This window comes from Saccostrea echinata, unplaced genomic scaffold (genome assembly GCF_033153115.1).
Source record: "Saccostrea echinata isolate AGI-Se365-2 ecotype Australia unplaced genomic scaffold, CSIRO_AGI_Sech_v1 ptg000030l, whole genome shotgun sequence".
Lineage (NCBI taxonomy): Eukaryota > Metazoa > Mollusca > Bivalvia > Ostreida > Ostreidae > Saccostrea > Saccostrea echinata.
In genome coordinates, this window is record NW_026889779.1 from 34902676 (window position 1) to 34917441 (window position 14766).

Below are 14766 nucleotides of genomic sequence, written 5' to 3' on the forward strand. Positions count from 1 at the left end.
ACTAGTACTATTCATTTGTAAGGATGCCATCTGTAAATTGTGCTGTTTATAATGCTTGTTGGAGCCCTTCAAAAATGTGCCATTTAATAATACTGTAAAATATGTGAAACACTTTTTATTACTCCAGTCAAACCACCAAACACTGAAAAAAAGAGTCTTCTGCATTTGGTGCATTTAGAAAGCGTGGGAGGCTTCAGGTATGATAATCGTATGTAAATTTACTGTTTGTTTTTTTTTTTTTTTTTTTTTTAGTAATATGCATTGGGTATATTCAGTTTTTTTTCAGCTGGAAAGGGGGCGGACAAGGCTGGAGAAAATTGATATTTAAAAAAGATAAATTACAAGCTCTGGTTAGCTATATGCAGTGGCCTATATTAATTTCTGTTCATGTGTAGGCTAATGTGAAGTCGAAGACTTCAATAGGCGCGAAGTGTCAGTATGAGAAGGGTTCGCCTCCTTGTGTGTGTGTGTGGGGGGGGGGGGGTCAGCCTCCGAAAAAAAATAGACAAAAAGACCAGAATGGTGCGATTTTATGTAATGAAAATGAAAGAAAGATTTTATTTTGGTTCGCTATTTATATTACGTTTTTACACATGTATTCTGGTCTAAGTATCAAATAAAAAAAATTTTTTTGCCGTAGAAATTTTTTGTGAAGTTGAAAGATCGACATCCACGATTGTCATCATCGTCTCAAACCACGGCCAAAATGTACGGTCCTCTCAGCTATGAGCGGACTCCGGACCATGGCTTGAGACGATGGGTTGTCATTTGACCAGTCAATATAGTTATACATACATATTTTTTTTTAGCAATTATGAAAATAGAATCATATAACACATTCATTTCTTGTCATGAACACATTCTATGTTTCTGTCAGGTAGGTACAAATACTGGGGCCAGATAACTCAGTTGGTAAAGCACCTGAATAGTGATTCAGGGGGCCCAGATTTGAAATCTGGTCTGGTCTGTCTTGATTTTTTTTCACCAGTTACATTTGGTGCTGTGACCAGCATAAAGCATGTGAAAGACCTGCCAGGAAAGAGCCTGGCTTGGTGTCTTCAGGGTCAAAGACCTTTATGGAGGAAGGAATGTGGTGGTCAGGCAGGTTTGATTGCTAGTGGCCAGATATGTCAGTTGGTAGAGCACCTGACCAGTGATGCATCAGGCCAACTGCATTTTAATATGTACATGATCTATACTACTTCACTTTTGAAGATCTGAATATGTTACCTAATACTCATGATTTTTATTGTGTTCAGATAAAAGATTGATTGTTTTTACTGATTTAAATTGATTTGTATAATGTGTTACTAATTTTGCAGCAATCAAAAGAATGATATCCTTCACACTCAGTAACCTAAAACAAAACATTTAATCATATCTATTTTTACTGAAAAGAATTTCATTGAAACTACATTTAATTATAAATGAAATACATTCAGATGTGAACTACAAAAAATATTTACAGATCTATGTTATAATCTTTAGTGATATCTCATATAAGTTTTTATTTTGACATATAACTATCCAACATATATTTGTTCTCGAGTCCTTTCATATGCCTTCATAATCTATACTGAAAGGGTGAACCAACTGTATGTTATCCATGTTAAATTTTTGAGGTACATGTACACTGAAATCTGTATCAAATGTCCATCAGATTTAGTTTCAGAATGGTGGTTATCAGAAGGCAATCTTTTTCTTCTTTTTCTTGGGTTCATTCTTCTTTCTCTCTTCATCCTCGAGCTTTCTCTCCAGTGCTTGTCTCCTGAGTAACTCTGAATCCTTGACTGGTGATGGTTCTTCGGAGCTGCTGCTCTTGGCTGGACTTTTTTGTGGTGAGTTGTTTACAGATTTAACAGGACTGCGGTCAGCTAGAGAGGCTGGTAATCTGTTGATTTCCCATGAATTTACAGAAGGGGTCTTCTTATCATCTACAGATTCATCTGTTGTCTCCTCTGCTGCCACTGGTCTAGTTAAGTATGCGTAACGAGTCATGATCTGTCTGTACAGATCCTGATTGTCCTCAGAAAATCCAGAAGATCCAAGTCGCTTCACTTCCTCTTCAAAATCTCTTGACATAATCATGTCATTCTCAAATGCAGTGGTTACAAACATGGCAGTTTCTATATGCTTCCTAGATGTTTTGGCCCCCTGAGATTTGTAGTCATCAATTTCTTTATCTTTGGCTTCTATAATTTTTATCAATTCTTTATTTCGACGAGTTAATTCAGCAACCATTGCCAATAAAGGTACATTGAAGTTCTCTGAAATCATGCTGCTGTCTGCCTCCTCACAACGAAACTGCCAAACAAAAGCCATTCCTGCCAATTGTGAATCAACATTTATAACGAATTTGTTCTTTTTACGTGATGCTGATAAATTAGTTTTCTTTGACGGTTTCTCAAGGCAGTTCTGTATTTCATCCAGAATCCTTGTTGGTGTTGCTTTCACACTTGGATTCAGTGCAACAGTTCTTTCCTCCAAATCATCTCCTTCGAGTTGTTCAAACCAGAACTTCACGTTGTCTGTAAACAATAGTTCGTATGAACTGTGTGTGTACATGCATTTGAACAGATACTGTTGACTGGCAATCGTTATCGGTTGCCACGGACATGCTTTCAAATCTGGCTTCCATTTCCGCCTCCACTCTACTTCTGACATCTTCAGTAGCACTTATCACCAGAGGCAATCGGGGTTTAAGACCTAGTTTCGTTTTCACTTCTCGCAAAAAGGAAAGCTCGAGAATCTCGTAAACATGACTATTTGCAGTGGATTTATAAAGGCAGGATTTGTCTTTTCAATCAAATTATTTAAATGAATATGTATTCTATGCTTTTAAATTTAAAAAAAAATAGAATTTGGTTTGATTTGAAGTTGACTTTTTTTATTTGGAAGAGATGATATTTTAAAAGCGTAAGTAAACTTTTTTGACGGACCATTATAACTTTTCTGGTATTAGTCGAAGCTTAGTATTACGTAATGGCGGGAGAAAAGGAGACGGAGGCAAAATATGTTGCGAAGATGGTTGTACCTATACATGTTTTACCTGATGATTTAGACCTATAAAATGTCTCAGATTTTTTTGTAAGGTACGAATTCAATTTCCATATGGATGTTAACTCACCAAAACGTGTATATATTTGCTGGAAATAATCTGACGATTTCGCAGAAAAAATATAGAAAGTGAAAAATTGGCATTTGACAAAAATTAGTTCTGCTGGATCGAAGTTAACATTTTAACCACTCCAGTATCAACAGGTTGTCATTTGCACGCTTACAATTTCTGAATTCAATAGTATCATATGGCAACTAGGAAAGGGATTTTTTTGTGCCTCCCACAACTGCCGAGATCTGTAATTTTTCAACTGGAGTTCAGGAAGTTTTTACATGTATTGACATATTTTCAAGAAATCCAGATATACTTTTAAAATGTAGGAAGACTTCACTTCTCTTTTTAAAAAAAGCGGTCCCATGAAATAGAGGTCCTTGATCTTTTTAGCTCACCTGAGCTTGAGGCTCAAGTGAGCCTTTTTTATCAGAATTTACCCATTGCCATTTGTCATTATTGTTAACTTTTCATAATTTCATATTCTTTTGTTTACACAGTCTTGGACTGTCATATAATATAAATCTTGTGTGTCCAGGGATTCTTTTACCCTTTGAATCCAGGGGCCAGGGCTGTCAAGATTGGGAAAAATAGCGATATTTGGTTGAAATTGGGAAAAATATCTTCATACAAATAAATAGGAAAAACAAGCAAATGTCAAATATTTAATCATTTTTCTTATTTTTCATAGTATGAAGGTGGCTTAAACCAGCTTTAGTGATTTGAAATGATATCGGCTTTTGAAGTTCAGAAGCTTAAAAATGGCAAAGCCGCAGGGTATGATAACATTCTAAATGAACATATTTATACGTTGTCATCTTTTTTACCTTTATGTAAGAAGATCTTTAAAATAAAATTTGACAGTGGATTTATTCCAGATGAGTGGTTAATTGGTATTGTTTGACCAATTTATAAGAATAAGGGCGACCCAACCCAGCCTGAAAATTACCGTCCTAGGCAAACTGGAGAGACTGACATGATGCATGTTTATTTATTAAATAACGATCCTGACTTTAATTTTTAAACATCAATCCCGCTTTAAAGAGTATGCATGCAAACATCCGTAGTATTCCGAATAACTTCTCGAAACTCCTCGGATGGTTCGTACATTGCACATAGAGGAAATAAACGCCTTTTTGTCATTATTATATTTTAATAATTTACAATTTACTTTATACTTTTTTCATATTGGGAATTTTTAGGTAAAATTTTGGGAAAATATGCGCTTTTCAGCATTTGGAATGGGGCTGAATTTCAGCCCCGGAGAGACCCTAAAAAAATCCCTGGTGTCAGCAGGGACATTCGCATGTGACAGGAGAGGAGAAAAATGCGACAGACCAGACTTGGATTCGAACCCATGCCCCCTGAATCTCCAGTCAGGTGCTCTAACTAAGCTATCTGGCCACCAGTGATCTGAACCCGTCTGACTGCCACATTTCGCCCTCTTTAAAGGTCTTCAGTCCCGAAGGTACCATCCTAGGCTCTTCCCTGGCAGGTCTTTCACCTATCACTTCCAGGGCATGTCACAGCACCAAATGTAACAGGAGAGGAGAAAAATGAGTCAGACCAGACCAGGATTCGAACCCGGACCCCCTGAATCTCCAGTCAGGTGCTCTACCAACTGAGGTATTTGGCCACCGGCGAACGACCACCACACGTGTCACCCTTTCATGTCTAGCTTATATACTCTTTCAAATTATTTTGCATTGACTCTGTTGGAAAAGTTTAAACAAAAGCCACTGGCCAAAGAGAATTAGTCAGCAATCACCTGACTCAAAAATTTGTTGTTTAAAAAAAGTCTGCATTAAAGTTTCACTTAGTAACAGGAATTGTGGGTATATGCCATTGTGCAATACTTTTTACAAATCTATTCTTATATTTTCCACTCAACTAAATCTAAAATTGTATGAAGCAACAGTGAAGAATGGCTTATAGAATGAAGAATATATTTTTGTGAAGTGTAAACAAATTGCACATTTCAGTAGTCTTAAGAAATTTTGTGTCAATCACGAAATGATTTATTGTCCCCCCAAAAAAACACTATGTCAGGAGTCATGCATTTTAAATTGTAACGGAAGGAACATGTATATTATTCTGCTGAAGATCTTGTTCATGCATCATTTTTAATCATTCAGCAAATAAGTTTATTTTGACTACCCAGAGTGAGAAGTTTGATATACAGGTAATCAAAATCTTGCAAGAATTTGGGTTCATTTTGCAAGAATTGATGCCAACCTTGTACAACACACACAACTTGTCTTCATATTTGATGGAGTGCTTAACAACTAATTTTTGGAAACATTCCCTTTATTTATGCAGCGTTTTTTTTTCCTTACATAACTGGTACCGATAAATGGTGCCATTCCCAGTGCCAAAAAACTGTTAATTTTTCCCAATTTTGAGACTAAAAATTCCCAAATCAATTGCCAAGCAACAGACAACGATGACATCGTATTTCTTTTTATATGAAACATTGTACAAGTTGACTCTCAGGGATTCTTATAGCTTATTATATTGTACACTAAAATATTTTTAGAATTCTCTACATGTGCAATATTGTGATAAACTTTTTTAGGGATACTCTTGTATTTGACACCCAAAATTAAATATGTTTGTGTGATCTGCTTTTATGTTACCTTCCCAACTCGTAGTTACCTCTGTAAATAATGCTACATTTATACATTAGAATTTGATGATTTTAACTTCCATGTTCCAGTAGATTAATGCTCCTAAGTTGGTAAGTTACAATGGAGAGACTGAACAGTTCCAACCATCCTCAGTTCCATCTGAAGAGAATCGGACCAGCTCCTAATAGACCAAGGGTGGTTTCTGTCATGGAGTAAGTTATCAAAGCAGAATTTAAGGGGAAAATATTTTTACATTCTATTATAATTATAAGTTAACGTGAGGACACTTTGATGCATTAAGCATTTGATTGATAATTTTTGAAATATACTGACTAGAAAAAAGGTGAAAGGCAAAGGGTAATGTTATTTTTAAAAAGTAAATTGTGATCTAGTCTAAATTACACCTATTTTGTTTTATGTTTTTCTCCCCTAATTCTTCTTACCAGAATTGAAAAATTCACAAAAATACTCCAGGTACTTGATAGCAAATTTACCTTCTGAAGAAGAAGTCTTTTTTCAGTTTTTATAAGGTAACAAGTATCATTGGACGGAATGGTCTAGAGGTTGATTTCTACATTGATTCGGACACCAGAGTGCAGTCACAGATGATTTCCCGAATTCATGCTCGAGTGGTTATACAACCAAACAATGACCACAAATTGTTTGATGATAGTTTGAATGGTGTCTTTGTGAACCATATTAAGATAAGAGGTAATGTAAAAATTCACCAAAACAGCTGATTGGCATCAAATTAAAAAAATTATCTTTTGTTAAATATTTAAAACTTTGATAAAATAAAAAATTGAAATTGTTTTTACAAATAGTTTTAATACAATGTCATATGATGTGAGAATAGTTGTGGAAATACATGTTCTACAATACAACTGAACTTTAATATCTCGAAACGGGTATCTAGAACACCATAGATATGTCCAAGTGATTTGGGGTCCCAAGCTCTTTTTAAGTATTTTACCCTTAATATCTCGAACCCTCGAATATCTCAAAGTTTATTCTCAGTCCCATCAAGTTTGAAATAATGAATTTTGATAATATTTGTTGAAACGTTGGATTATTCCACCTCCATTTAAGTGTATAGTTTATTAGATGTGTATTTCTACTTATTTTCAATGCACTTGCTTAGAATATATAAAGGCTTGTTCCATTGATAGAATGATAAACTCTATTTTATTGTAGGAAGACAATAAATGTTATGCATTATTGCATAGAAACAAGAATTATCTTGTCCTGTTCCACAAAAGGAATGATAAACCTATTTTATTGCAGGGGAACAATAATTCATGCATATTCTTGCAGAGGAACATTATTTTGTTTGATTGCTCTTGTACAAGATTGATTTGAGAAATTGGTTATTTCTCCTACAGGGAATGTTATATTATCTGAGGGGGATAGAGTGACCTTTGGCCATCCTGTTGGACGAGACATTCCATTTGGGACGTGGGAAAGACAGGTCAACAACCACCATCAATTTATCGTAAGTTTTACCGTGTATAACTTATCAGGCATCACTTATTTATTGTAAGTATTACCAAGTACAACTGAATCAGCTTTCACTAATTTAAATTTTACCGTTTATAACTTAATCAGCCATCACTTATTTATTTTAAGTATTACAAAGTACAACTAAATCAGCTTTCACTAATTTAAGTTTTAACTTGTACAACCTAATCAGGCAACACTAATTTATTCTAAGTATTACCAGTTACAAGTTGCATACATGTGATTCTTCCGATGGGAGACAAAATATCCCTATATTTCAATCCCCTTCTGCCCCTCCCGATTAATTTTTAAATCTTCCGTGTTTTGAAAATCTTCCCATTAATGATAATTTCACTGAATTGTTATCTCATTTCATATAATTACCCAGAATGAAAAGAAATTGAGATAGCAACTCTAGTGCAATAAACAGGTCTGGGTGGCCTCCGTTTTTGGAGGATAGATTTTATCCTCTAAAAACAGAGGATAGAGGTGTCGCCACCTACCGGACTTTTCAAAACAAAGGGCTGTTAACTCTTAACAAACAAATAACAGCAACTCTTGCATTTTTGAACCTACACTGATTTTTCAACCAAAACATATAAAAGGTAAATTTTCATATGATGATGGATAAATCTAGATATAAAATCTTTATAACATTAGCCTATTTTTGTAATTGCTGTCAATCGATTATTAAGTTTAAAGCTTAGTTATCAATGATTACCTTCACCTGTCTGAGACGATAATTATAACTAAGCTGATTTTCCGGTACCATCATTATATGTTAAGAAGTTTACGAATTTTGATAAACAATTTTTTGAAAAATCAATTATTATTTCATTTAATGAAATTCAATAATCCTTAAACATGTCACATTTGTATATAAGTATGTTAATTTCTTTGTAAACATGTTACATTATTTTTTTTTTAAATATGCAATTCAAATAATTTATTGGATTTACATTATTTATTTATTAATATGTAATTATTTATTAGATCCTTTAATTTTTTTTATGTGCTTAAATTATAAGGCAGAGTATATATATTTTGTATTCAAAATACATTTACTTCTGTGTTTCCTTGTTTCTCGATTTTTAAATTAAAAGAAATCATGAAAGTAATATTATTTAAGTCCCTATTTGTTTGTCTTGATTGGGAAAAAGCAAAAAATAAAACAAAATACTAAAAAATATTAAGTAAAAATGGAGCGCAAGAAGTGCCAACTTTGAAAATGTATTGTAAAAATTCTAGACATAGAATCTCAAGAATTCTCAAATTCTCAAAAGTTATAAAGAGCAAGAGTGCCTCTTCCAAAATTGTGAAATTCATGGCCCCAGGGTCAGGGGTTCTGGTGTCAGGGCAGAGCTCTATTGATTATATAGTTAAAATGCATTAATTCTTTGAAAATCTTCTTCTCTGCTCCTGGGTATTAAATAAAGTAACTAAGTACATTGTTATGATGAGCAAGAGTGCTTCTACCAAAATTGTGAATTTCATGGCCCCAGGGTCAGGGGTTCTGGTGTTAGGGCGGGGCTCTATTAATTATATAGTGAAAATGCATTAATTCTTTGAAAATCTTCTTCTCTGCTCCTGGGTATTAAATAAAATAACTAAGTACATAGTTATGATGAGCAAGAGAGCCTCTTCCAAAATTGTGAATTTCATGGCCCCAGGGTCAGGAGTTCTGGTGCTAGGGTGGGGCTATATAGATCAGATAGTGAAAGTGCATTATTTCTTTGAAAATCTTCTTCTCTGCTCCTGGGTATTAAATAAAGTAACTAAGTACATATTTATGAAGAGCAAGAGTGCCTCTTCCAAAATTATGAATTTCATGGCCCCAGGGTCAGGGGTTCTGGTGTTAGGGCTGGACTCTATTAATTATATAGTGAAAATACATTAATTCATTGAAAATCTTCTCTTTTCCTGGGTATTAAATTAACTAACTAAGAACATAGTTATGGTGAGTATGGCTGCCTTTTCAGAAATTGTGAATTTCATGGCCCCAGGGTCAGGGGTTCTGGTGTTAGGGCAGGGCTCCATTGATTATATAGTAAAATTGTATTAATTCTTTGAAAATCTTCTTCTCTGCTCCTGGGTATTAAATAAACTAACTAAGTGCATAGTTATCAAAAGCATGGTTGCCACTTCCAAAATTGTGAATTTCATGGCCCTTTGGTCAGGGGTTCTGGTGTTGGGGCGGGGCTCTATTGATATATATAGTGAAAATGCATTAATTCTTTGAAAATCTTCTTCTCTGCTCATGGGTATTAAATAAATTAAGTACAAAGTTATGATGAGCATGGCTGCCTCCTCAGAAATTATGAATTTCCTGGCCCCTGGGTCAGGGGTTCTGGTGTGAGGGCAGGACTCTATTCATTATATAGGGAAAACACATAAAATCTTTCAAAATCTTCTTCTCTGCACCTGGGTATTTTTCAAACAAAGGAAGTGCATGGTTATGATACAGAAGAATGCCTCTTCCAAAATCGTGAAATCATGGCCCCCGGGTCAGGGGGTCTGGTGAAGGGGGGGGGGGCCTATTAATTATATAGTGAAAATGCATAATTTCTTTCAAAATATGTTTTTGTACTACTGGTTATAAAACAAAGAAACAAGTGTATAGTTATGATGTGCAAGGGTGCTTCTTCCAGAATTGTGAGTTCATGGCCAATGGGTCAGATGTTCTGGTGTAAGGATGGGGCTTTATTTATTTAAAAATAAAGTGAAAAGGCATTTCTTTGAAAATCTTCTATGCTTCTGGGCATATTCGAGGCAAACAGAGTTAAAATTTTAATATGCAACATGTGCAAGGGTATTTTTACCAGAATTTTGAACACCTGGACCATTTAGTCAAGTGTTCTGGTCCTGGCCAGGGCTCTATTAACTTGTATTCTGCTGAGCAAAGTTATTCCCCTTTCATTGCCATTCGCCTTTGATAATTAATCACTGTAAATAATGTTCTTGAAAGGTTAATAGAATAAGAAAATTATGCAAGAATATTTATTGTATAATACAAAAAGTACTTTGAAATCATAGTTTTGATGATCAGGTAGACTTGGAAATAGTAAATGAATAAAAATGAGACAAAAATAACTTATCTTTTTAAATGTTCTTCAAAGGCCAAGAGAGGCCAATGTGAGAAGTAATAATATGAGGTAAAAAAAGACATTTTGGTAATAGTGATAAATGGGGGACAGATAGATACTAGACCAATTATTTTGTTGATGCTAATCATACTATTTTTCTTGCTCCTGGGCAACAAAGCTTCATTTATCAGTTTATGGATCCTCTAAATTGTTGTATTGTACTCAGGTGACTGTTAAGGCCCTTGGGCCTCTTGTTTATTTTGAATATCAAATTTCACTTCATTTGAATAAAAGCTATATATTTTTTGAACTAGGCAATAATTTCATAAAATGAAATTTTTAAAGTAATAAACTGTTAGAGAGTGAAGTTCTCAAAATTTTCAAAACTTTTCTTTGATACTGATTATAGTGATTTTTAAAAGGTAATTTTTCCTTAAGTAAGGGGGTAGGATAGTCTTGCGATTTGAAAAAATGCCAATAAAAAATCTCCAGTTTCAAGATCCAAACTCCAGCTGAAAAATTTCAAATCTCCAGTTGCGATTGTTCAACTCTATCACATATATGAAGTTGACCAGCTGTTCCTCCTAATTTCAAAAACCAAGGGTAATTTTGACCTTTCAAAATAAATTTTTGGGAGTCAAAAGAGAAGTTAAGAGGGTCAAAATGAATTTTAGTTTTGCTTTCATCTTAATATAATGCTTAAAAATGAAAGTAAAAAAAAAAAAAAGTTCTATTTACTCTTTTTACCCATTCCACCATCTTGCGTTTGTTGTTGGACACCTGTCTCTCCAGGGCTGACTTCTACAAATTGTTTGAACTACTTGAGCCTTGTTGACCTTCAGTTACAATGTCAAGCCTGATTAATAAAGCCAAACTGGAGTAAACATTTTTAGCTCATTTGAGCTTTTCTGATCACCCATTGTCCGTCGTCTGTCCGTCCATCCGTCTGTAAACTTTCCACATTTTCAACTTCTTCTCAAGAACCACTGGGCCAATTTTAACCAAAATTGGTACAAAGCATCCTTGGGTGAAGGGGAGTTTAAATTGTAAAAATAAAGGGCCATGCCCCCTTCCAAGGGGGAGATAATCAAGAAAAGACAAAAATAGGGTGGGTTCATTAAAAAGTCTTCTTCTCAAGAACCACTGAACCAGAAAAGCTGAAACTTATGTGAAGCATCCTGGGGTAATGTAAATTCTAAATTATTAAAATCATGACCCCTGGGGGTAGGGCGGGATCACGATAGGGAATACAAGTTTTACATTGAAATATGTAGAAAATATCTTTAAAAATCTTCTTCTCAAGAACCACTTAGCCAGAAAAACTGAAACTTATGTGGAAACATCCTTGGGTAGTGTAGATTCTAAATTGTACAAATAATGACCCCCGAGGGTAGGGTGGGGCCACAATATGGAATCCAAGTTTTACATTGAAATATGTAGAAAATATCTTGAAAAATCTTCTTCTCAAGAATCACTAGGCCAGAAAAGCTGAAACTTACATGGAAACATCCTTGGGTAGTGTAGATTCTAAATTGTACAAATCATGACCCTTTGGGGTAGGGCGGGGCCACAGTAGGTATTACAAGGGGGAAAATCAGATGAAGATCAGCAGGGCCAAAGTTGCCGTAAAGTCGCTTGTATTGGCCACACTTTTTTTCTTCAGAAAATTGTTTAAAATTAGGGATGCGCTTAATACATCGGAACAAAATACAACCCCCTTTTTTCCAGGTCATGAGGACCATTTTCCCGATCCGTTTGATTAGGCCTACTCTTTGTAACCAATTACATCAAAGTTTATTACTATTACTCTAATTTCAGAGTCATATACGTCAGCCCTACCTGTTGTAGTCATATATATCTACCCTACCTGTTGAAAAAAAGACAATCGTTTCATAAATAAAATCATAATGAAAAACGATCTTTGTTTTTGTTTTATTTCCATTGCGTATTCCGCCATTTTGAACTATCGTCGCTTATATCATATACAAGAACTGCATGTCGCTTAAGGTTGTACAACAGTATTAAATTTTGCTATATATTCTTACCAAAAATGCACAACTTTGAGTAGGTGGTATTAATTGAAAACAAACTTTTGAGAAATTTCCTTTTCAGATCTTGTAAAACAATTCTTTATAAAGATTTTAGTACCAAAAAATACATAGCCATCCAGCAAGGCACGCAAGTTTGTCTCGCTCGAAGTCGAGCAGGTGCTTGAAAATCAAGTCCAGGACCTAATCACTCCCCACTCAAATACGGTATATAGAAAATTCAGCACACCCTAAATTTTAATGAATCTAGTCAATATAGGAAGTTTACATATTGTTTTTCATCTCATAAAAAAATTCAGCTCCAGTCTCGTGTTAAAATGCCCGAATCGGAAGGGAAGATTCAGGAATTATTTTGTGTCAGCCATGATTTGACGTGAACCTCAAATGAAATACTGTTATGACACCTGCAATAAGAGTGAAAATTTTTGCTTGCCAGTATAATGCTATTTTCCTGATCTGTAATGAATATTCAATGTAATAAACCAAGTTTCATAAAAATCCGTCTCAAGGTAGGAAAAATATTGGCGACACTCGGTGACAGGGGTGCTCGCGGTGAACACGGATTTCTAAAAATATGGCAAAAGTTGAACTGTATGTAATGATCTTGTGTGTTGAACATTTGTTGTTTTTTAGTCTCAAATTTTTAATTAATGCATACTGATTCACATAAGGATTAAAAATTATTTAAAATATGTTTGCTTTTTATAAACAGGGCGAAAGAAGTAGTCTTTGTCATAAGGAAGGGGGTGGGGTTAAAAAGAGCATTGAAATGATACATATTATTGAAATGTCATGGCGTTTTCTGCTTAATTACGATTGATTTGCCTAAATAATTCTTTTTACGAACCAGATTTCTTTATCTGTTACCACTGTGTTCCAAATTAACGGATATTTACACATATTCAGAATTTTTATTTTGCTCCGGGTTTAGTCTAAATTCTTTAAATTTATAGATTTTGAAATTGTTTATGAGTAAATAATGTTAATGAGTGTGATGGCAAGGTATTTGTTAAAGTGTCCTCTAATTTTCATGCATTTCTCTCAACCCGATACATCGAAATCAGGCCCTTGTGTGATCAAGATAAATTATTTTAGAGGAAATCTGGACTAATTTTCTATGCTCCATTAAACGCGAACGAACAGCAATGACGGCCAAAAAATGCCATTATTTCTCATTTTCCGTCTAAACTCACGAAATTAAACCTTAAATTATAGACTACAATATTTCGAAGTATAAAATCTGCTTTTACTGCAGGTTGCACAACAGTATTAAATTTTGCTATATATTCTCACCAAAAATGCGCAACTTTGAGTAGGTGATATTAATTGAAAACAAACTTTTGAGAAGTTTCCTTTTCAGATCATGTAAAACAATTCTTTATAAAGATTTTAGTACCAAAAAATACATAGCCATCCAGCAAGGCACGCAAGTTTGTCTTGCTCGAAGTCGAGCAGGTGCTTGAAAATCAAGTCCAGGACCTAATCACTCCCCACTCAAATACGGTATATAGAAAATTCAGCACGCCCTAAATTTTTAGCTCTTCTGAGCCAAAGGCTCAAAGAGCTAATGCTATGGCCATTTGTGCGGTGTGCGGTGTGCGTAAACTTTTTAGAATATGGGCCATAACTCAAGAACCCCTTGGCCAATTATTGTCAAATTTGTCACAGGGTATCCTTGGCCCAAGGGCTCCCTTTTATACTAAAACTGGGGTTGTGACCCTTTAACAAGGGGAGATAATTAGGAAAATAGAAACAAAAGTACTGGTTGCTAAAAAATCTTCTTGTCAAGAACCACTGGGCAGATTATCACCAAACTTACACAAAAGGATGAGGATATGTTGTAGATTAAAATTTGCACGGGGATTTACCCTGGGGCAAAGGGCGTGGTCTCAAGGTCACTTCAAAGTTGACCAAAAATTACATTTTATTAAAATGTTGATATTTTGCTTACTATAAGGACTAGGATCATCAAATCTTGTCAGTTGGTGCATCTAAGGACCTCATATCATGTTGACTCAAAAGTAGGTCACGGTGACCTACTTTTTAAATTTTGCGGCCATTCTTTTTCAAAATGATTTAGAGGCATATTTTGAACAATTTAAGGCCTATGATCATCAAACTTTGTCAGTTGATGCATCTTGGGTCCTCAAAGTACGTCAACTAAAAAGTAGGTCACCTTGACCTACTTTTTGAATTTTATGGCTAATCTTTTTTAAAACAATTAAGGTCATTAATTCGAATACGGGAAGGCTTAGAATCATTAAATCTTGTAAGATGATGCATCTTGGGGCCATAAAACATATTTATTAAAAAGTAGGTCACAGTGACCTACTTTTTGAACTTTGCAGGCATTCGATTTCAAAGCATTTTAGAGGCATAATTTGGACATTTTAAGTCCTATG

The 14766-nt window shown here is 34.7% G+C and overlaps 2 protein-coding genes across 2 annotated transcripts in view; one reads left to right on the forward strand and one right to left on the reverse strand.

Annotated features, from left to right (window-relative positions):
* Positions 1–1368: 1368 nt before the first annotated feature.
* Positions 1369–2694, reverse strand: LOC133196764 (non-homologous end-joining factor 1-like). Its single transcript, XM_061332624.1, has one exon. The coding sequence runs from the start codon at positions 2662–2664 to the stop codon at positions 1684–1686; it is 981 nt and encodes a 326-aa protein (XP_061188608.1). The 5' UTR covers positions 2665–2694; the 3' UTR covers positions 1369–1683.
* Positions 2695–5856: 3162 nt separating this feature from the next.
* The window catches only part of LOC133197070 (uncharacterized), a 62303-nt gene continuing 53393 nt past the window's right edge, over positions 5857–14766 (forward strand). The window contains exons 1-3 of the mRNA XM_061332910.1: positions 5857–5948; positions 6257–6447; positions 7119–7228. Of these exons, the coding sequence (XP_061188894.1) occupies positions 5857–5948; positions 6257–6447; positions 7119–7228 (393 nt within the window). The remainder of the gene's footprint in view (positions 5949–6256; positions 6448–7118; positions 7229–14766) is intronic.

Coding starts and splice junctions, on each gene's coding strand:
- LOC133196764 (XM_061332624.1), bottom strand. CDS start 2,664: ATGTCAGAAGTAGAGTGGAGGCGGAAATGGAAGCCAGATTTGAAAGCA.